The sequence below is a fragment of the Cornus florida genome, unplaced genomic scaffold, assembly GCF_030987335.1.
Source record: "Cornus florida cultivar Cherokee Brave unplaced genomic scaffold, ASM3098733v1 CherokeeBrave_3.0.0_Hap2_Chr05, whole genome shotgun sequence".
NCBI lineage: Eukaryota > Viridiplantae > Streptophyta > Magnoliopsida > Cornales > Cornaceae > Cornus > Cornus florida.
In genome coordinates, this window is record NW_026775575.1 from 4,840,016 (window position 1) to 4,864,813 (window position 24,798).

Genomic DNA, 24,798 nt, shown 5'->3' on the forward strand with positions numbered 1-24,798 from the left:
CGGAGGAAAAGAAGAAGACTTGCTTTATTAATGGGTTGACTTGGCCCATTAAGCAAGTGATATTAGGCAACCCAGCCTATTCCACTTACTCTCAGGTGGTTGATGCAGCTTTACAACACTTTTAGATGAGGAGAGACTACAGGAATCCAAGGGTGATAAGCGGGGTGACAAAGACTCCGCCAATCAGATAGTTGAAAGGGAAAATGACAATGGTGGTAGACACAATGACATGGGTAGATTGCAAGGACACCAGCCTTGAAAGAAGCACATGGGTAACACAAATGTTTAGAGAGAGAGTTCCTACTCACAGGTAACAGAATGGAGCACCTCAGACTGGATAGGGTCAACCAAAGGGAATCAATAGAGGAGGCAGTCAGGTCCCTTTAGGGGATGATGTTTTGATTATGGAGAGCTTGGGCACCCAGCCAAGAGGTGTCCCAAAGCTAATCAGGGTCACTATAGTCAGCATAGGCAACATGGATAGAGACAACCATTACCTTTGCCTACGCCACATATTCCACGTTTGCATGCTCAGAATTTTTCAGCTTTACCAGCACCTCCACAGCCTCCAAGGCAACCTACATATCATGCTTTGTGATGTGTAGGTTGCTCAGGTTATTGAGGGTTTTTTTCCTATATATGATAGACTTGGTCGTGTTTTATTTAACAAAGGTACATCACATTCTTAGCCATGTGACCGACCTCTTTTGTTCTTTTTACTATATATATATATAGAGAGAGAGAGAGAGAGAGAGAGAGAGAGAGAGAACAATCCTTACCTCCCCGATATATCCTAACGAATCCACTCCATATTTTGCCTATTTTCCTTGACTATTACACCAGAATCCCTTCATTAGTTTGTCTAAAATCTTTGGGATTAAATAAAACAAGACGGAGAGAAAAGATGGGAAGAGCAGACAAAACTGATTTCAACAAGAAATCTTCACCAACAAACAAAAAATTCATTCCACCCTTTCAACTCAACCCAAATTCTCTCTCCCCCAAAAAACCAAACAACACTTAGATTGCCCAATCACTGAGAGTGAACCCAAATATTTAACGACTGTAAGGATTTTCCATTTCAGTTTACTGTTGCTAGAGCCTGGAAGCTCATCATACTCTTTTAAATAAAAATTCGTTTTGCCAGCTCTAATTTTGCAGCTCCACAGAAAATCTCACATCTGCAAACAAATGGCGTCATCTCGGGAGGGGTACTGTTTTTAAAAATCAAAACTATATTGGTCTGATTCAATCAACAATCAGAATGAATAGAACTATTTACTGATGCAACCAAGTCCTTAATAATATTCTAATTTTTCAAAAACAAACAAGTCGTATGATCCCTTCAGTATAATTCATCCTCATCCAACAACATTCTTTTATGTCTTCTATATTCCTCAGCTTTAAGCATTGCATTATCTTCTTTTAACCTTTTCAAAATTTCCTCCTATTCAGTCTTGAGCTTAAACTTTACTCCACATCTTCAAACTAGATGTCCAAATAAGGTGCAGAAATCCTGCGCCTAGCACCTTGTACCTCTAGGGGGGGAATGAGAAGAAAAGAGAATAAATGAAAAGCAAAACAATACCTATGCAGAGTATATCGCGCAAGTGTAAAATTTCCATTATCGATACTAAAAGAAAAAGAAATAATCACAAGGTAGCCATTGATTCCCATAACATAGATTGTGCAAGCCGCAAGTGTGTAATATTGTATGTATTAAAATGCATAACATAAAATTGCGATTATAGAAGTTCTAAAATTGGAAAATAAATATAATGAACTTCCTGCATAATTGATCCCCTACTACTCCATACACCCTAAAAATTAAATAAAAGACGAGAAGGAAAAAAAAGGCATCACAAAGTCTGCCAGGCTATATAAAACAAAAATAAGACATGATTTGTCATCAAAGATCTTTTTGAGAGAGGAGGAAATATTTGGGGTGGAGATTTGACAAGACCTTGACTGGTATCATTGAATAGAGGTGAAAGATGCAATTGCATCCATTTCCTGCTGCAAAAGAAGTGCATTGATGAAGAAATCAAGACTATCTCCCTGCATTACATCATTTATCGAATGATGAGTGATGCCGACACGGTGATCAGTAACACGCCCTTGAGGATAGTTATATGTACGAATACGTTCAGATCTGTCCCCGCTACCAATCTGTTCATCAAGATCTCCACATCATTCTGGAAAAAAGGCAATTTTGACAGCCACATAAAAGTTTACAATCTCAAAGGCAAAAAGTACCTGCTCCGAGCGAAGTTTCGATCGATTTGTGTGAATTCTTAATCTTTTCATTTCATAGAGCTTTGCACATAATACCTTGAGAGCTTTTGCTTTGTTCTGTAAAAAGACCCAGAAAAAGAGGAGGAAGGAAGAAGACGACGAGAGAACCAAAAGGGAATGTGAATATAATGCAGAGACAGTAGAATAGCAGATATTTTTTACCTGATAATTACGTGTGCAAAAGTAATGCAGTTGGTACTGCATTAACCAGGGTGGAAAAGTTTTTATTAAAAAAAAATAATAATAACTTCTACATTTGTGTAAATCTGTACGTGCATAATTCAGTAAAAACACCAGCAAAATATCTATCACATAAATCAGAGGAATGTACGTGCCTCTGTTTCAATCATCGTCAAAAGGGAAAAAGATAAACCGGAACAACAATGTCTTGTCATTCAGATTTAATGCTGTCAGCATAATTATACTCATAAATCGTAATCCAGATTTATCCTTCTTGATACATCTCAATATGGGGAATAGAAGTAAGGAAACCAAGAACAAGAAGAAGCCCTTAACAGGTGAGAACACAAAAGATGAAACTAAAGTGTTGCCAAAGACATGACCCCGGCCATGGTAGAATACACATTTAAGGAATTCAACAGGCCATTTAGTTCCATTTCAGCTACACCTAGAAGCAAACCCAGTCTAACACCATTTAAAGTAGATTTGAACCTCCCTCAAGTGGGGAGGTGCAAGGTTCAAGTCCTGGTTGACATAGGTGTATGCGTTACTTATCAAAACAAAAACAGAAATGAAGTCAGACTTGAACCTATAATACCCACTTCCCGTTGTTAGTGCAAGTTCTAATCTACTGGATGCCGATAACCAAGGAAATGTGTCACATCTTGTAATTGTTAGTGTAAGTTCTATTCTACTAACAAGAAATTGCATTACACTGCATGTCTCCCGCCTAAAGAGGATGCTATGAGAGGAATTAGAAAAGAAAAGCCCAAGACCTTTAATATTATTTAAATATGTTCATGAACTGAGAAAATCAAATGAACAGCAACAATTTAAGCATAAAGATACGAGTATTATATTACTAATTCACCATTCTTTTCATATAACCATCCGATAAAAGATAAATTCAACATCCATTTACTTGATCAGAAATTGAATGAATGTTAAATGTTACTTAAAGTGACTATCCAAAACCCAACAAAGAGAATCACCCAGGTTATTCTCACTTTCTCAATCACCAATGAATATCAGGACACTAGTAAGAAAATAGTATTTTTTCGGTAAGTAGTAACAAAACATTATCCAGATGTTGGAACAAAAGGCCAATTTTTTCACAGAATTAAAAGATGACATGAAGGAAAACAATTGCATCAGTTCAGAATCTTTCACCATATGTTGGGATCTTTCATCCTGTATGGAGACTGTCATCCCAGTTGGAATATGAGTTATCCTAACAGCACTGTTAGTAGTATTTGCATGCTGACCTCCTGACCCACCTGATCTATATGTATCAATTCGCAACTCTTCATTCTTCAACTGGACATCTACCTGTAAAAGCTTAAAATATGATCAACTAGTCCCCTTATGGTAATTCTCTTAACCACAAAGAAGATGAATTAAACAGAAGATAACAGAATCTAAGAATATTTCAAACATAACAATAATGGCATACTAAATCAAGGAAGCGCCAGACAATATATAAAAAAGAAGCAATATATAGCTTTCTTCCCTATATATATTAATGATTCCATCTTGCCTACTTTTCCTTAATTCACAATTCTGATCCCTCAGACTAAATGGAGAAGAGGGAAGGAAGCCGTTTGTCTCCTCCATTCCACCCTCTTTTGGACAGATTTTGGAAGGAAGGATCTGCTACTCTCTTTCTTTCCCTTAAGCTCCTTTCCTTTTCTACTACAAAGCACGGACACGGACACGGCGATGCGTCAAATCTATAAAAAAAAAAATAGGACACGGAAGCAAGGATACAATAATAAAATAATAATATAATCTTATTATTATATAATATATATATATGTGTGTGTGTATTTTAATTTTGCTCTATCCATAACCCAATTAAATTAGGCTAACTAGATATTCCATATTCCTTTTCAAAAAATATAAAGGTTCATGGCCAAATTTAATTACACTACAGACCACTAAAGCTTTATATCCAAAGAACATAAGTCTTAACCTTGTGACCAAACAAGCGGCAAAAGAAGACAAGATAGTAATCTTATCCCCTCTATCTCCTACTCAGTCTCTCATTCAAGTACGTCTCTCTCTCTCTCTCTCTCTCTCTCTCTCTCTCTACCGTTTTTCTCTCTCATCTCCTATTGTCTATCTGATCTCTCTCTCACTGGAAATTTCAAGCCAGAAAATTTCAGATCTGCGACATAGAAGAACATGACAAGAACAGATCTGTAAATTTAGTTGTATTGTATCACTTCATACTTTATACCATGATTTGTATCTTGAATTTTTTCCATTGATTTTTCCCCTTGTGTATTATATATATAGAGAATGAATATATACATCATCCATATAGATACTTATATCATCTTCTTCTATCTGTTTAAGAAAATAAAAATAAAAAATAAAAAAATCTAACAAACTGAAGCCATGTCATGTCATCCATCATATCCATGGCGTGTCCTCCGGCGTATCCATTCCCTAATAATAATAATAATAATAATAAAGACACGTTTATAACGTGTCGGACATATGTCCGAGGCTCGGACATGTGTCCGACACGGGCATGTTGCCCCTTACAAACGTTCCTCTTTGATATAATAATGTCTCAAACAATTTATTATAAAACATCTACTCAAATAGGTCAGCACCTCATCAGCCTGAGGGAGGATAGCAACAGACACTGCACTGGTGTGAATGCGTCCAGACTTCTCTGTCACGGGAACTCGCTGCCAAATATTAGAAAAGGTAATCTGTATTTTCTAGTGGCAACCATAAGTTAAACTACGAGATAGGTGTTAATGGAACCTGCACTCTGTGAATTCCACTCTCAAATTTAAGTTTCCCAAACACATCAGCTCCTGAGATTGATGCAGTAGCTTCCTGGCAAGGCTAACAGTATATTAGAAAATTTGTTGCATAGTGACATTATTGCAATATCAAAAAGATCTACACAAGGTACATCCTTGGGATTAACCACCAAAAACTACTGACAAACTTCAAGTCAAATTTAAAAGCCTACCTGTCCATAAGAGGACATATTGTTGAATATAGCACGGAAGAATAGAAGACATACCTTGTATCCCTTGAGATCAGATTCTGCTACATCTACCACCTCAAATTTCCAACCCTTCTTCACTGAGTATCTATCATACCTTGTGAATTTAAACAAGGTCATAATCTCAAATGAGAACTTGTTGACAGGAATCTAAAACAAACAATATTTCATGCAGTAACTCACATTTTAAATATGTCCATTGCAAACAAAGAAGCCTCTTCCCCTCCAGTTCCTGAAACATATTTTAGTCAATAATAACTTGAAAGCTACTGCATGGGTAAAACTTGTCGCAGATTAAAACCAGAAAAGTAGGCATTATTGCAGTTGTTAGAGGCATACTTAGGTGCAAAAGAAAAAAGCATGAGAAGCATCCATATGAGGTGATTTCAAGAAGGTGTGTGCTTTGCACTAAAGGTATCCCTAGTTGAAGTTAAACTTTTTCCCACGATTTGTTATTCAGGTTTTCTTTTTTAAGTTTAATTTGACTTGGCACACAATAATAAGGCGATCTCCAGTGGATGTTATAAAGTAAAATATAGAAACCCACGATTCCCAGATAATCATTGGCCAAAGGCAACTGGGGAACAAAAAAATAGAGGAAATATCAGTCACCATTGCAGAGGCGAAGCTGCGAGCCTGCAACAATGGAACCCTCGCCGGGAGACCATCTTCAAGTTAATTCCATCTACTATTTATTTCTCTTTCCTTTTCTACTCTTCTTTTTCTCCATTACAAACCCTTCTCTTTCGCTATTTGTTTACCTTTCACAATACAAGTATCTCTATTTCTTCCTTTTGCTCGCTTCTACCTGTGTCACAGATTCTGTTTTTTTCCTTCTTGAAGAAGGCCCTTATTTTCCCCCTCTTACTTTTTTTCCTCTCTCCGATTCTCTCTTCTCTTTTCTGTCTTCCTTTTTTCTTCTCTTTGGTTATAACGAACCCCAATTTTTCCTCTGGTTTCCCGGTTTTTCAGCTCTTATTTAACTCCTTTGTTCTCTCTCTCTCTCTCTCTCTCTCTCTCTCTCTCTCTCTCTCTCTCTCTATATATATATATATATATATATATATATTTAGGCATATATCCCCTATTAGATCATTCAAGGCTTACTCTTCCATTTCCATGACTGCAACTACCAAACATATAAATGCAACAAAAATTACGAGGATTTTGCTCGTACTCTTGCACCTATGAAAAATGGACATGAATACACTATACAGACACGACAAAACTTTACAAAAATAAGGCATAGGTACAAGAAGGACACGGCAATATATATGTATATATATTCCATTTATGTAGATATGAATAAAAATCAAACTATATATTTATACAGGGTAATGATCTCCGCTCACCGGTTAGCAAGAAATTCATCCACACCATGTACAGTGACCGTTGGATGTAAAAAAGGTAGTTGAAAAAAAAAAAACAACACAGAAATCATATCCAACGGTCATTATGCATGGTATGGGTGAATTCCTTGCACAATGGTGAGCAAGAGATCATTTCGGTATGTATATATTAATATATTTAAAATAATAGTCGCTTGACATGTTATATATGTCATTATTAACATTCCCTTATAAAAATAAATATGTAAATGAACTAAGAATTATGTTGGACGGATATAAACTTTCTATTGAATTAGATATGATATATTCGCATGTGTATTTTATAAATCTTTCACACTTAATTTTGTTATATTTTACAGTGATCCATCAGCCATTGCTATTTATTGCATTAATGCAGATATGTATATAAATTAAACTATATATGTATATATTCGTATATTTAAAATAATAGTTGTTTGGCATGGTATATATGTCATTATTAACATTCCCTTGTAAAAAAATATATGAAAATAAACTAAGTATTATGTTGCATGACATAAACTTTCTACTGAATTAGACATGATATATTTGCATGGGGTATTTTTTCTATCTTTCGCACTGTATTTTGTTATATTTTACAGTGGTCATCAGCCATTGTTAATGTAATTTTCTTGCACAGTTATATTTTCTGTGGGCCATGCCCGTGTCATCCCTGCTGCATTTTTCTTTCTGTACTTAACTTACTGCTGTGATTTTGCTATATTATTTGCATTTAAGATGTTATGTTCTTGACTTGTTGACTCTTCCATGGTTGTGAGTGCTGTGATTATGTATTTAGTATATAGATGATTGTCTTATTCTATTGCTGCAACTTTGCAACGGCTTGCTATATGATTTATGTGCATGTTTTAACAACAAACGCCTGAGCTCAGGCTCGCACCTCGTCATGCGCCTTAATAACTATGGTCACTACTGAATCATGCATTTAGACTCACTATTACAAGTACTTTACCTGCTCTAACCTCCAAAATGCAGTCCCGTTCATCAGCATCGTCCTTGGGAAGTAATGATTTCAGCAGCAGACTCTGCAGTCTTTTCTCGTCTTTCACTGCCTGATCCAATTCCTCAGTTGCCATGTCCAGCATATCTTTGTCTTGAGGACATTCAGCTATCAGTGACTTTAAACCCTCAATCTCCTACAGCAAAAGAGAAAACCAACACTCAATTTCCTTGACGATGGAAATGATTTGTGCAGTTAACTTTAATCGTTGCTGAAGAAAACACAGTTATCACATATTAGAATACATAGATTTAATGTCAGATGAAGCAATCAAACAATTCTTATTTGTATGGTCTATCTATTCTATGGATCCATCATGTGGCGAGTCATGATAATTTTGTGATCCATAACAAATATTTGTTAAAAGCCGAATTACAATGAAGCCTGCTATCACGTAATCCAAGAGGAAGGGGAGATTAGTCAGCTAGTGGAAGCCTGAGAGTTTTTATTAGGTATATACCAAAATTGTTAACAGAATAAATATCTGGTCCCCAATCATTTTATTTTTTATTTTTGTAAAAAAAAAATCCTCGAAAAAAATTTTTGCAATAAAAACTGACGGTACATAACTTCCCAAACTATAAAATTTTTGCATATCAGGCCATAACACCAGGTTGCCATTAACAATGATGCAGTTACTGAAATACCCATCAAATAAATAATGTCATTTTGTTAAGTTCTATTTTTCTCTTACAGTCTTAGCCATTCAATTAGATTGTGCAATGCATCCATAATTTTTTATAATGAAATAAACTGTTGTATAAAACTTATATATGATTCATGCTGCAAATTAGATTCATTATTATTAAACCACTACGTTTGGTGTGCAGAAATGGAATGGAATGGAATGCCCATTCCAACAATTCCTTTGTTTGATACGCAATTTAAAGTGGGAATGGAACCCAAGTAAAAAATTTTAAAAAATCAATTTCCCAAAAAACCCTCATGTTCCAAATCCAAAAACCACCACTACCTTCTACCATAACCTCCTCCGCCTTTCACCACCACCACCATCTTCCACCACCACCACCGCCACCGACTTTCACCATCGCCCACCACTTTTCACCACCACCACTGCCACCTCCTTTCACCAACACTGCCTTCCTTTGCCGCAAACAACACCACCACCACCGCCACCGCCTTTCCCCACAACCGCCACCGCCTTTCCCCACAACCACCACCGCCGCTGCCACTCACCATAACCACCACCTTCCGCCGCCGCCGCCACCTCCTTCCGCCGCCGCCGCCACCTTTCTCCACCACCGCAGCCTTCCACCACCGCCGCCACCGCATTTCAGCACCGCTATCGCCTTCCACCACCGCCACCTTCCATCACCACCACCGCCGCCTTCTTTCACCACCACTGCCAGTGCCACTACCTTTCACCACCACCGCCGCCACCTTCCACCACTGCGAGCGCAACCACCTTCCACCACCGCCAGCGCCACCGCCTTCCACCACTGCTACCACCTTCCACCACCACAACCGTCACCACCTTCCATCACCACCAGCTCCATCGCTTTCCACCACCACCGCAACCGCCTTCCACCACTGCCTTGCACCACTACCATCACCGCCTTCCACCACCACCACTACACTTCCACCACTGCGAGCGCAACCACCTTCCACCACCGCCAGCGCCACCGCCTTCCACCACTGCTACCACCTTCCACCACCACAACCGTCACCACCTTCCATCACCACCAGCTCCATCGCTTTCCACCACCACCGCAACCGCCTTCCACCACTGCCTTGCACCACTACCATCACCGCCTTCCACCACCACCACTACACTACTGCCACCGCCTTCCACCAACACCACTGCTGCCTTCCAACAACGCCGCCGCCGCCGCATTTCAGCACTGCTACCCCCTTCGACCACCACCACCTTCCATCACCACCACCGCCGCCTTCTTTCACCACCACCGCCGCCACCGCCTTCCACCACCACCGCCACCGCATTTCAACACCGCTACCGCCTTCCATCACTGCCACATTCCATCACCACTGCCGCCGCCACTGCCTTTCACCACCACCGCCACTGCCTTCCACCACCACCACCGCCAGCGCCACCGCCTTCCACCACTGCCACCACCTTCCACCACAACCGGCACTGCCTTCCATCGCCACCGCTACCGCCTTTTACCATTGCCTTCACCGCCTTCCACCACCACCACCACTGCTACCGTCTTCCACCATTGCCACCACCACCACCACCACCTTCCAACACCACCACCTACACCACCACCGCTTTCCATCGTCACCACCATCCACCACTGCCACTACCACTACCACCATTTATTTTTAAAAAATTATAAAAGGATGTCATTTTGTTATTTTAATTTATTTGTTACTAAGAGGGATATTTTGGGGAACGCAATTTGAAATTCATTTCATTCTAAATTTTAAATTGGTCCAGCCAAACATTATAATAGTTATTATCATTCCATTCCTACACATTTCATATTTACAACCAAACAATAGAATGAGAATAGTTATTCCATTCCATCCCCATTCTCATTCCATTCCCACTTGCATTCTATTTCATTCCATTCATACACACCAAACGTAGCATAAGGTTATACAGCAATATATTACGTATAAACACAAGAGAAACTAGCTATTAAAAAACGAATTACTGTAGTTTTAAAATTAAAAGTACCTAAGCATAAAGGTATGTTTTTAGGTAATTTATTCTATTTATATGTTTGTATATACATATATATTCAAAATAAATACATTGCACAATTTTCATTGTTATATTACAAGTGAAATTTAACTTCCAACATCAAATCATGCAAATTAATCTAATCAGCAAAGAAGGTAAAATTTTGAAAAACACAGGAACATATATTTAAGAACATAATTACATAATATAGATTCTCTACGTTAGCCCGAATTTTGTTTCGGCCTGGCCCCGAAATTGGGATTTGTATAGACCCAAGCCCACTAAAGCCACAGGGGGTTTGGGGGCAGCGTCCCCAAGGAAAGAAATTTGGACCTGTTTTTTTCGCTTGCAGGTCATATATAGAATAAGGGAATCGGTCACTTGCAACGATTGTAAGGTAATTCCTGGAAAAAGCCTCACAAACCAAAAGCAACTACTAATCTTAAACTAATTACTAAAGGATTTACATATAAAAATCCAGAAAAGGTGGCCAAAACATAAAATGATAAAAATAAAATAAAAAAAAATAAAAAAAGAGCTAACATTTGAGGTGAGCCTTGGTGCAACGACAAGGTTGCTCTATTGTGACTTGAAGGTCACGGGTTCGAAACCGGAACCACCTCTCCGAAGGTAAGGCTGCATATATCTTACCCTCCCTAGACCCCGCTATGGCAGGAGTCTTATGCATTGGACTAGCCATTTTTTAAATAAATAAGAGGTATCAATTACAAAACTAATATTAAAAGAAAAGTAATGGAATAAGAATGATAATATAAATAACTTGTGATTAGAAATGAAAAATTATACTAAGAGTATTGAAAAGGATATTTTGGGGGAGACCAAAGGAAAGAAATTCATCAAAAGAGAAACGTGATGGCGGGATGATGAAACGCAACAAATACTACAATAAAATAAAAGAGTCAAAGAATGGCAAAAGAGTAAGCAACAAGAGAATTTAGAGATATAAAGGAGATAAAAATGAAACTAAAAAGATAATTAGTATAGCTGAACAAAATGCATTAAATAATTTATAAGCAAAACTAGACACAAAAGAGGGAGAAAAGGCTACTCATAAATTGGCAAAGAGTAGAGGTAAAATAGAGACATGGATCAGATTAAATGTATTAAGGATGTACGACGTCAAATAAGTGGAGGCAAGCACAATAATACCTTTATGAAACCAAATGATATAAAAATAATTGCATAAATTATTGAGAAATTAAATTAAAGGTTATACAATGAAACTATGAGAAAGGGTGATATAACAAAGATTAAGGAATGAATCAACGTTGTCTGATAACTAATTTAGATGAGGACATTTAATTAATAAAACGTTTGAAGAGTGCAAAAGTAAGAAAAGATCTACATATGGTTTTTATAGAATACGATAGAACGTTGAGGAATATAATTTGGTGATAAAGATTAATCAAAATATGTATACCAAAACTACGGTTCACACTACATGGGGTGAGACTATTCTATATATCTATACTATTATTAAATGTGCAAAGAGTTTCAGTGTTTCAGTATTTCAGTATTTATTTATTTATTAATTGATATAAAAAGAATAGTTATTTTTATGGATAATTATCACAATATAACCGGTCCGGTCATCATTATCAGGAGAGGCACATGTCATCATCTTATTAAACCAAGAAGCCTATAAATAGAGGCATGGAGGAAGAGGAAGGGGTACAGAAATTGAGAAATCTAGAAATTTAGAGTTCCAGAGTAAAATGCAGAAGCTTTGCCAAAGAGTTTCAGTATTTATTTATTTATATAAAAAATATTTATTAATTGATATGAAAAGAGTTTTTTTTTTTTTTTTTAACAAAAAAAAAAAAGGTGGTGAAGATGGCAGTGAGGAAATGGGGGGTGCACTTGGTGTGTCTTCAAGAAACAAAGATTGATTCTTTGTCTGATCGGGTGGTGAAAAGTCTGTGGGGCAACCGCTTTGTTGAATGGGAGGCGTTGGATGATGTTGGGACTTCAGGAGGTGTTCTTATTATATGGGATAGGAGATGGCTGACTAAAGTTGATGTTTGCAGAGGGAGATTTTCTTTATCTTGTGCTTTTGTGATGGAGGAGGATGGCTTCACTTGGGGTTTTTCTGGGGTGTATGGGCCGGTTGATGATGTTGTGAGAGATGGTTTGTGGGAGGAGTTGAGTGGGGTGAAGGGGAGGTGGTCTCTTCCTTGGTGTATGGCAGGAGACTTTAATGTGGTTAGATCCCCGGCGGAGAGGTCTACAGTTTACCCGTGGACCCAGGCTATGATGCACTTTTCTGATTTTATTGATGGCCACCAGCTTATTGATCCCCCTCTTGAGGGGGCTTCCTTTACTTGGTCCAGTGGAAGGGAAGTTCCAACTTTCTCTCGCATTGATAGATTTTTTATTTCAGGTGAATGGGTGGAGAAATTCCCGGATGTTGTTCAGGCAGTTTTGGCTAGGGTGACGTCGGATCACATTCCCTTGGTTTTGGACTGTGGAGGTTTGAGATCTCGCAGTACTCCTTTCAGATTTGAGAACATGTGGCTTCGTGCGGATAACTTCCAGGAATTTGTCCATTCTTGGTGGGAGGAGAATCTGGTGGTGGGTACATCGAGCCATATTCTTGCCGGAAAGCTTCGAATCCTGGAAACAAATCTTAAAAGGTGGAATAAGGAGGTGTTTGGGAGCTTGGTGTGGAGGAAGAATAGGGCTTTGGCTGATATTGCGGAGATTGATCGATTGGAATGGGAGGGTGCTATTACGGAATCTCAACGCAGTAGAAGAGCAGCTTGCCAGGCAGAATGTGTGGAGATTGCTCTTTTGGAGGAAATCTCGTGGCGTCAGAAATCTCGGGCATTATGGCTCAAAGAGGGGGATCGTAATACGAAGTTTTTTCACAGAACTGCTAATGCTAATAAGAGGAGTAATCATATTGGGCGGATGTGTGTGGATGGTGCAGTTTTGTCTTCGGAGGAGGAGGTGCGAAATGCTATTGTCTCTTTCTATCAAAGACTTTATTCTGAGCCTCTTCGTTGGAGACCTCGTCTAGATGGTCTTCACTTCGATTCTATTTCTGCCTTGGAGAGAGATGGGCTGGAAAATCCTTTTTCAGAGGAGGAAGTGCTGAAGGCTTTAAAGAGTTGCAATGGTGATAAGGCTCTAGGTCCTGATGGTTTCACGATGAGATTTTTGTTGGAAAGCTGGGAGGTGGTCCGGTACGAGATTATGGGCACTTTTCATGATTTCCATTCCACGGGGCGATTTGAGAAATCGCTTAACGCATCTTTTATTGCCCTTATTCCTAAAAATGGTGGTGCTTCTAATATCAAGGATTTTAGACCCATTAGTCTGATCGGGTGCATTTACAAGATCATTGCAAAAGTCCTTGCCTTTAGATTGAGGGAGGTCCTGGATGGAGTTAACTCTGAGTCTCAGAATGCTTTCGTTGGGGGTAGATAGATTCTGGATTCTGCTCTTATTGCTAGCGAATGTGTGGATTCCAGACTTTGTAGTGGGACTCCTGGTGTTCTGTGCAAGCTGGATATTGAGAAAGCCTATGATCATGTTTGTTGGAATTTCCTGTTCTATCTGTTGGAGAGGATGGGTTTTGGTGAGAGATAGAGGAAGTGGATTGTTTCTTGTGTTTCCAGTGTCAGGTTTTCGGTGTTGGTGAATGGCTCTCCTTCGGGGTTCTTTGGCAGTTCTCGTGGGTTGAGACAGGGGGATCCTCTCTCCCCTTTTCTTTTTATTATCGTTATGGAGGCCCTTAGCAGGCTGATGAGAAGGGCGGTGGATTTGGGTTTTCTTAGGGGTTTCAAGATTGGCCCTGAATCAGTTCAGCAGTTGGAGATCTCTCATTTACTTTTTGCGGATGACACTATTGTTTTTTGTGAGGCTGATGTATCCCAGTTGAGGTATCTGAGATGTGTTTTGGTTTGTTTCCAGGCTGTTTCTGGTTTGAAAGTTAACGTGGGAAAGAGTGTAATTGTTCCTGTGGGGGAGGTTCAGGAGGTGGACACTCTGGCTGCTGTTCTAGGGTGTGGGACGCAACGCTTTCCCATCTCGTACTTGGGTTTGCCGCTGGGGGACTCGGCTAGAAGGGTGGGAAGTTGGAACCCGGTGATTGAGCGGGTCGAGAGAAGATTAGCAGGTTGGAAAAAACAATATCTGTCAAAGGGCGGTAAAGTTACATTAGTGAAGAGCACTTTGTCAAGCCTTCCAACGTACTTTCTTTCGTTTTTTCGTATTCCAGCCTCTATTGTTGGAAGACTAGAAATGCTCCAACGTAATTTCCTTTGGGGGGGTTGCGGAGAAGAGTTCAAGTATCATCTTGTCAAATGGGAACAGGTTTGCAAGCCTATTCGGTTGGGAGGGCTTGGAATTAGGAAATTGGCCCTTTTCAATTGTGCTCTTCTTGGTAAGTGGCTTTGGAGATTTGGTAAGGAAAGACATAGATTATGGAGAAGGGTTATCTCATGTCCCTTTGGGGAGGAGAGAGGAGGGTGGTCAGTTAGACCAGTCAGGTCTGTTAGCGGAGTGGGGGTGTGGAGGGCCATTGGTAAGGGGTGGGATGCCTTTTCCAAACATATTAGATTCAGAGTTCGGGATGGAAGAACTGTCCGATTTTGGGAGGATCCATGGTGTGATGATAGGCCTTTGGCCCTATTGTTTCCCAGGCTTTTCAGGATTGCTGTTGACAAACATGCTATGGTTGCTGACTACTATCGCCTTGATAGTGGAAGGTTGTCTTGGGATGTGCGTTTCCAGCGAGCTTTTCAGGATTGAGAGCTGGATGATGTCACTGGGTTTTTGGCTCTCCTTTACGGACAGGAGGTGGAGGGGTCTGGGGCAGATTCCTTGATTTGGGTGCCTTCTTCTCAGGGGATGTTCCAGGTCCGGTCCTTTTTTGTGTGCCTTTCTGGTTTTCATGGTACCTCATTCCCATGGAAGACGGTGTGGAGGTCTAAGGCGCCTCTTAAGGTGGCCTCTTTTGTGTGGATTGCAGCTTAGAGTAAGATTTTGACTTTGAACAATTTGAGGAAGCGAAGGCATATCATTGTTAATAGGTGTTGTCTTTGCAAGATTAATGGGGAGCCGGTGGATCATCTTTTGTTGCACTGTTCAGTGGCTCATGATTGTTGGAGTTTGATGTTTGGCCTGTTTGGTATTCATTGGGTCATGCCTCGGTCATCTTGGGAGTTGTTAGATATGTGGAGGGGCCAATGGGTGGGTGCTCAGGCCAGAGTTTTTTGGAGGGTGATCCCTTTTTGTATTTGGTGGAGCCTTTGGAGAGAGCGTAATGGAAGATCTTTTGAGGGAAAGGAATCCTCCATTGGGGTGTTAAAATTTTCTATCATTTGTAATTTGTTTTGTTGGGGTTCAGGGGAGAGATTACTCCTCTCTTGAGGAGATTGTTGATTTTATGAGCTCTTTGAGTTCATAGGCTCCGTTTTGTCTTTGTATAGTTTGGGACGCGTTCCCCTTTTGAACGCTTTTAATACAATTTACTTATCAAAAAAAAAAAATTAACCTATTTATCTATTTATTATTATTATGAATTTTTTAATAAAAGAAAATTTCACTCATTTCATTGGTTGGGAATTCTTCCTATAAAGGGAGACAGACGTTCATAGCCTGTCGAGATCACTCATTTATTAATTGATATAAAAAAAGTTTTTCAAATAGTTTGTATTAAACTATAACACAAATTACCAATTTATTTATTTATTATGAGTTTTTTAATAAAAGAAAATCTAATTAGACAATAATTATTAATATAAAAAATATTTTTTAATTGATATAAATTAAAAAAAAATTTCTAAAACTCTACCGCAAATTACCTTTTCTTATTATTTTTTTTAACAAAAGGTAATCTAATTAGACAAGAATTATTAATATATAAAAATATTTATTAATTCATATAAAAGAGTTTTTAAAAGATTTTCTATAAAACTCTAACACATATTACCTATTTATCTATTTGTATCTCAGTATTTATTTATTTATATAAAAAAATATTTATTAATTGATACAAAAATAGTTTTTATAAAAATAATTTCTATAAAACTCTAAAAATTACCTAATAAAATCAATCACGGTAAAATATTTATTAATTGATATAAAAATGTTTTTATATAAATAGTTTCTATAAAACTCTAAAAATTACCTAATAAAATCAATCACAATAAAATATTTATTAATTGATATAAAAAAAACAATAATTTTTTATGAATAATTATCACAATATAACCGACTCGACCCAATTATGATTATGTCATTAGGAGAGGACACATGTCATTATCATATTAATCCAAGAAGCCTATAAATAAAGGCATGAAGGAAGGAGGAAGGGGCACAGAAATTGAGAATTCTAGAAATTCAGAATTCTAGAGAGAAATTCAGAAGGGCATAGACTCAGAATTCCAGTGTAAAATACAGAAACTCTGACAAAAAGTTTCAGTAGTTATTTATTTATAAAAAAAATATTAATTAATTGATATGAAAAGAGTTTTTATAAAATACAATAAAAACTCTATAAAACTCTAAAATCTACCTTATAAAATTCAAATTAACCTACTTATCTATTTATTATTATGAATTTTTTAATAAAAGAAAATCTTAATTATTAGTATAAAAAATATCTATTAATTGATATATAAAATAAAACAATTTTTCTAAAACTATGCCACAAATTATCTTTTATTATGAGTTTCTTAATAAAATGAAATTTAATTACACAAGGATATATTTAAAGAAAATAAAATAATTTCTATAAAACTCTATCGCAAATTACCTATTTTATTTTTAATAAAACTCTATCACATTAGACAAAGATATATTTAAAGAGTTTCTATAAAACTCTTAACACAAATTACCTATTTATCTATTAATATAAGTTTTTTAATAAAAGAAAATCTAATTTGACAAGTATTATTAATATAAAAAAATATTTATTAATTGATATAAAAAGAGATTTTAAAAGAGTTTCTATAAAACTCTAACACAAATTAACTATCTATCTATATATTATAAGTTTTTTTAATAAAAGGAAATCTAATTAGACAAGAATTATTAATATAAAAAATATTTATTAATTGATATAAAAAAAAGTTTTTGAAAGAAATTCTATTAAACTCTAACACAAATTACCTATTTATTTATTTATTATGAGTTTTTTAATAAAAGAAAATTTAATTAGACAAAAATTATTAATATAAAAAATATTTTTTAATTGATATAAAAAATAAAATAATTTTTCTAAAACTCTATCACAAATGACCTTTTATTATGAGTTTTTTTAATAAAAGGTAATCTTTTTAGACAAGAATTATTAATATATATAAATATTTATTAATTCATATAAAAAGAGTTTTTAAAAGATTTTCTATAAAACTGTAACACATATTACCTATTTATCTATTTATTATAAGTTTTTTGAATAAAAGATAAAACTCTTTCACATTATCTATATATTATGAGTTTTTTAATAAAATAAAATCTAATTAGACAAGATTATATTTAAACAAAATAAAATAATTTTTATAAAACTCTACCACAAATTAGCTATTTTATTTTCTATAAAACTCTACCACATATTACCGGTATTTATCTATTTACTATTAATATTTTACAGAAAATAAAATAAATTTTATAAAACTCTACCACAAATTATCTATTTTTAAAAAAAAAAACTCTATTACGTATCACCTGTATTTATCTATTTATTATGACTTTTTTAATAAAAGGAAATTTAATTAGACAAAAATATATTTAAAGAAAATAAAATAATTTTTAAAAGAGTTTATATAAAACTCTAACACAAATTACCTATTTATCTATTTATTATGAGTTTTTTAATAAAAGAAAATATAACTAAACAATAATTATTAATATAAAATATATTTAATAATTGATATAAAATATAAAATAATTTATCTAAAACTCTACCACAAATTACCTTTTATTATGAGTTTTTTAATAAAAGAAAATCTAATTAGATAAAGATATATATTTAAAGAAAATAAATAATTTATATAAAATTCTACCGCAAATATTTTATTTTCAATAAAAATTCTAACACAAATTACCTAAATTTAGTATTAAAATAAAAAATTTATTAATTAATAAAAAAATTAAATATAAATATTTTAGTATTAATATGAAAATCTAAAAGAATTTATTACTTTACAAAACTCAAACTCTACCACCAATTTCAAATTATTTCAGTATTTATTTATTAATATAAAAAAAATATTAATTAATATAAAAAGAGTTACAAAAAATTGCAATATTGCAATTTTTTGTAAGGTTTATTATTACAAGCTTTAAATCAACAATTAAAAAAAATGAAAACAAAAATTCTAAGTTACAAAACGTTCACCATGTGTGCAATGCACGTGCCTTTTCCTAGTATATATATAGAAACATTGGATTGCACTGAACTCATATTTATCCACAATAATATAAGATGAAATCACAAAAGAATTCTAAGGAGAGATTTCACTATGCATTTGTTTGCTGATGACATAATGCTACTGGACCTTTTACAGAAAATTTAGCAAAAGGTGGAGAAACACGTTAGAAATAAATAAATAAATAAAATTGAACAAATAAAATTGAACAAACATGTGAATCCCCAGACATATTTTAAATTAAAGAAACCTGAGGGCAGCATGAGTTGATTACCTTCTGTTTGATCCTCAACTCATTTATTAGATCCATTGTGTTACTGAGTTTCCGAAGCTCCTTATTGGCCCTTGAATACTCTACTGATGAGGCTTCTGGCTGTCTTTTAATCAACACAAAAAAATTAACAAGATAGAACACATGCAATAAACATCACAGTTTAATAACCCATCAATGGAAGGGATATGAGGAATTTAAACTTTATTTTTTTTAGTACTAGCTACTATGAAATCAGAAGGCACAAAGAAAAGACTGTTGTTTTCGTACAGCTCTAGCAGCTTCATATATATAGGAGAACTTTGGGGTATATATTGCCTGATCTATGAGCTTTCATGTTGGAATGACTGTTACCCGATTTATGATACCCTGAAGATACGCATTCCTATTTTCAATAGCTGATAGTCTTTGTTCCATAATCTTGATTAGATCAGTAGATATTTGGGGTTGCAATTCTGCATTTTGTGAAGAGCTCAATCAACCTAATAATAATAACAATAATAAAAAAAAAAGACCCAATATTTGATTTGTATGTATGTTTGATATTTGATTTGAAGCTAGGGTTTTAGAACGAAATCAGAATCACCAGACTATAGAATCCATGAATAAATGAATGAATGAAGATACGTACGCAGTCACGCACCAGTAGTATAGGAGCGGAGATGGGATATGGACTTGAAGGTTTTTGGCATTGCTGAAGAAGAAGAATGCAGAAGAAGCAATCTTGGAACATGTCGTCGCCAATTCGAATGCAAAAAGCTTGAGAATGATTCGAATTGTTGAGACCACCCAACAATCAATCCATATCGACATCGAAATCGATTACTCCACACAATCATAAACCCTCCAATTCTCATTCCAATTGATCTTCGCGATGCGTTGCTTTTATTTTCCCCAATCCAATGAAAGTGAGTGAGAACCTAAAATGAAAATGAAAACGAAAACCCTAAAATTAAAATGAGTTGAGAGAGAGAGAGAGGAGGGGGGGCCTAGGCCCTTTTATTTTATTTTATTTTATTTTATTATTGCTTTTTTAAGGTAAGTGGATCAAGATCAGGTTGAACGGTTTTTCCTTGTTTGAACACTGTTAATTAAGGAAGGTAAAAAATTGTATTAATTTTATATACAATTTTCGTCTATATACCTATATTATTATTAAATATGGAAAGTGTTTTAGTATTTGTAAAACTTTAAAAATTACTTAATAAAATCAATCACATTCTATATAAAATTATTATTTTTAGTTATCTTCTATGAATAATTATAGTTTCTATAAAACTCTAAAAATTACCTAAGATCAATCACATCCTATATAAAAGTTTTATTTTTAGTTATTTTTTATAGATAATTATCACAATATAACCAGTCCGGCCCAATTATGATTATGTCATTATTAAAAAAAAAGGACACATGTCATCATCCTATTCATCCAAGAAGCCTATAAGTGGAGGCATGGAGGAAGGAGGAAGGGGTACAAAAATTGATAATTCTAAAAATCCAGAATTAGTAAAATATAGAAACTCTGCCAAAGAGTTTCAGTATTTATTTATTTATATAAAAAATATTTATTAATTGAGTTGAATTTCAGAGTAAAATACAAAAGCTTTGTCAAGAGTTTTCATTATTTATTTATTTATATAAAAAAATATTTATTAATTAATATAAAAAAAGTTTTTATCTATATTATTATCAGGCGTGTAAAGAGTTTCATTATTTATTTAAATAAAAAAATATTTATTAAATGATATGAAAAGAGTTTTTACTAAAAAAAAAAACTATAAAACAGTAAAATCTACATAATAAAATTTAAATTAACCTATTTATCTATTTATTATTATCCATTTTTAATAAAAGAAAATCTAATTAGACAAGATTTATTAAGATAAAAAAATATTTATTAATTGATATATAAAATAAAATAATTTTATAAAACTCTACCACAAATTAGTTTTTATTATGAATATCTTAATAAAATTAAAACTAATTAGACAAGTATATATTTAAAGAAAATAAAATAATTTCAATAAAACTCTATTACAAATTACATATTTTATTATCAATAAAACTCTATCAACAAAGATATATTTAAAGAGTTTGTATAAAACTCTAACACAAATTACCAATTTATCAAGAGTTTTTTTAATAAAAGGAAACCTAATTAGACAAGTATTATTAATATAAAAAATTATTTATTAACTGATACAAAAGGAGGTTTTTTAAAGAGTTTTTAAAATACAAATTATTTATTTATCTATTTATTTTGAGTTTTTTTTACTAAAAGTAAATCTAATTAGAAAAGAATTATTAAAATAAAAAATATTTATTAATTAATATAAAAAGAGTTTTTAAAAGAGTTTATATTAAACTTTAACACAAATTACCTATTTATTTATTTATTACAAGTTTTTTAATTAAATAAAATCTAATTTACCTAATAAAAATAATCACATTCTATATAAAACTCTTATTTTTAGTTTTTTTTTATGGATAATTATAGTTTTTATAAAAATCTAAAAATTGTGTAATAAAATCAATCATATTCTATATAAAACGATTATTTTTAGTTTTTTTTATGGATAATTATAATTTTTATAAAAATCTAAAAATTATCTAATAAAATCAATAATATTCTATATAAAACTCTTATTTTTTGTTATTTTTTATGAATAATTATCACAATATAACCGGACCGGCTCAGTTATGATTATGTCATTATCAAAAAATGACATATGTCATTATCCTATTCATCCAAGAAACCTATAAATAGAGGCATGGAGGAAAGAGGAAGAGGTACAGAAATTGAGAATTCTAGAAATCTAGAATTCCAGAGTAAAATACAGAAGTTCTGCGAAAGAGTTTCAGTGTTTATTTATTTATGTAAAAAAATATTTATTAATTGATATAAAAAGAGTTGAATTCCAGAGTAAAATACAGAAACTCTAAAAAAATATTTATTAATTGATATAAAAAGAGTTTTTATCTATACTATTATTAGATGTGTAAAGAGTTTCAATATTTATTTATGTATGTAAAAAAATATTTATTAAATAATATGATAAAACACAAAAATCTACATAATAAAATTTAAATTAACCTATTTATCTATTTATTATTCTCAATTTTTTAATAAAATAAATCTAATTAGACAAGAATTATTAATATAAAAAATATTAATTAATTGATATATAAAAGAAAATAATTTTTATATAACTGTACTATGAGTTTCTTAGTAAAATTAAATCTAATTAGACAAGTATATATTTAAAGAAAATAAAATATTTTCTATAAAACTCTATTACAAATTACCTATTTTATTTTCCTTAAAACTCTATCAACAGTGTTTATATAAAACTCTAACACAAATTACCTGTTTATCTATTTATTATGAGTTTTTTTAATAAAAACAAACCTAATTAAACAAGTATTATTAATATAAAAAATTATTTATTAACTGATACAAAAAGAGATTTTAAAAGAGTTTTTAAAAAACTCTAACACAAATTACCTATTTATCTATTTATTATTAGTTTTTTAATGAAACTAAATGTAATTAGACAATAAATATTAAAATAAAAAATATTTATTAATTGAAATAAAAGAGTTTAAAAAAAAGTTGATATTAAACTCTAGCACAAACTTCTTATTTATTTATTATGAGTTTTTTAATAAAAGAAAATCTAAGTAGACAAGAATTATTAATATAAAAAATAATTTCAATTAATATAAAAAATAAAATAATTTTTCTAAAATTCTACCATAAATTACCTTTCATTATGAGTTTTTTTTTTTAATAAAAGCTAATTTAATTAGATAGGAATTATAAAAATATTTATTAATTCATGTAAAAAGAGTTGAAAAATATTTTCTATAATACTCTAACACGTATTACAAATTACAATTTTTTAATAAAAGAAAATCTATTTTTCAGAGTAAAATACAGAAGATCGACCAAAGTGTTTCAGTATTTATTTAATTATATAATAAAATATTTATTAATTAATATAAAAAAATATTTTATCTATACTACTATTAAATGTGCAAAGAGTTTCAGTATTTAAGTATTTATTTATAAAAAAATATATTTATTAATTGGTATGAAAAGTTTTTTTTTTTTTTTTTTAAAAAAAAAAAAAAAACTCTATCAAACTCCAAAATCTATCTAATAAAATTTAAATTAACCTATTTATCAATTTATTATTATGAATTTTTTAATAAAAGAAAATTGAATTAGACAAGAATTATTAATATAAAAAATACTTATTAATTAATATATATAAAATAAAATAATTTTTCTAAAACTCTACCACAAATTAACTTTTATTATGAGTTTCTTAATAAAATTAAATTTAATTAGACAATGATATATTTAAAGAAAATAAAATATTAAATTTGCAAAGAGTTTCAGTATTTATTTATTTATAAAAAAAAATATTTATTAACTGATATGAAAAGAGTTTTTATAAAAAAAAAATAATAATAAAAGAAAAAAAAAACTCTATAAAACTCTAAAATCTACCTAATAAAATTCAAATTAACTTATTTATCTATTTATTATTATGAATTTTTTAATAAAAGTAAATCTAAAGTTTCAGTATTTATTTATTTATTTTAAAAATATTTATTAAATGTGGAAAGAGTTTCAGCATTTCAGTATTTATTTATTTATATAAAAAAATATTTATTAATTGATATGAAAAGAGTTTTTATAGAAAAAAACTTCTATAAAACTCTAAAATTTACCTAATAAAATTCAAATTAACCTATTTATTATTATGAATTTTTTAATAAAAGAAAACCTAAATTTCTGAGTAAAATACAGAAGTTGTGCCAAAGTGTTTAAGTATTTATTTATTTATATAAAAAAATGTTTATTAATTGATATCAAAATGTTTTTATCTACAGTATTATTACATGTGCAAAGAGTTTCAGTATTTAACTATTTATTTTTATCAAAAAAAAATATTTATTAATTGATATACAAAGAGTTTTTATAAAAATAAAAAAAAATAAATAAAAAAAATGTCAATCAAACTCTAAACTCTATCTAATAAAATTTAAGTTAGTTTATTTATCTATTTATTAATATGAATTTTTTAGTAAAAGAAAATCTAATTAGACTAAAATTATTAATATAAAAAATATTTATTAATTGATATATAAAATAAAATAATTTTTCTAAAACTCTACCACAAATTAACTTTTATTATGAGTTTTTTTAATAAAATGCTGGATTATGAGGTACATTATACTGCTAAAAGGAAGAAGGATATATTTAAAGAAAATAAAATAATTTTTATAAAACTGTATCACAAATTACAAATTTTATTTTCAATAAAACTCTATCACAATAGACAAAGATATAATTTTTAAAGAGTTTCTATAAAATTTTAACTCAAATTTTCTATTTATATATTTTTTAACTGTTTTTTAATAAAAGGATATCTAATTAGACAAGTATTATTAATATAAATAATTATTTATTAATTGATCTAAAAAGAGTTTTTTTAAAGAGTTTCTATAAAACTATATCACAAATTACCTATTTATCTATTTATTATGAGTTTTT

General features: G+C 32.3%; 1 protein-coding gene across 12 annotated transcripts; it reads right to left on the reverse strand.

Moving 5' to 3' along the window:
- Positions 1-1,643: 1,643 nt before the first annotated feature.
- Positions 1,644-20,226, reverse strand: LOC132306080 (peptide chain release factor 1, mitochondrial). Of its 12 annotated transcripts, XM_059803287.1 has the most exons (12): positions 19,876-20,225; positions 19,587-19,687; positions 19,236-19,334; positions 7,844-8,027; positions 5,687-5,735; positions 5,522-5,600; positions 5,254-5,328; positions 5,097-5,174; positions 3,646-3,804; positions 2,458-2,493; positions 2,257-2,352; positions 1,644-2,169 (listed from the first exon to the last, which is right to left on the reverse strand). In XM_059803287.1, exons 1-12 carry the CDS (start codon positions 20,087-20,089, stop codon positions 1,975-1,977), a joined length of 1,365 nt encoding a protein of 454 aa, XP_059659270.1. In that variant the 5' UTR covers positions 20,090-20,225; the 3' UTR covers positions 1,644-1,974. The 12 variants fall into 12 exon arrangements, 11 of the variants coding, with proteins under 11 accessions (XP_059659270.1, XP_059659269.1, XP_059659268.1 ...); XM_059803286.1 differs by having other exon boundaries at positions 2,257-2,493; positions 5,522-5,591; XM_059803285.1 differs by having other exon boundaries at positions 2,257-2,493.
- Between the last annotated feature and the right edge of the window lie 4,572 nt (positions 20,227-24,798).

Coding starts and splice junctions, on each gene's coding strand:
- LOC132306080 (XM_059803285.1), bottom strand. CDS start 20,089: ATGAGAATTGGAGGGTTTATGATTGTGTGGAGTAATCGATTTCGATGT. Junction 19,688..19,875: donor TCTCCGCTCCTATACTACTG/GTGCGTGACTGC, acceptor CACAAAATGCAG/AATTGCAACCCCAAATATCT. Junction 5,736..7,843: donor CATTTTGGAGGTTAGAGCAG/GTAAAGTACTTG, acceptor AATATGTTTCAG/GAACTGGAGGGGAAGAGGCT.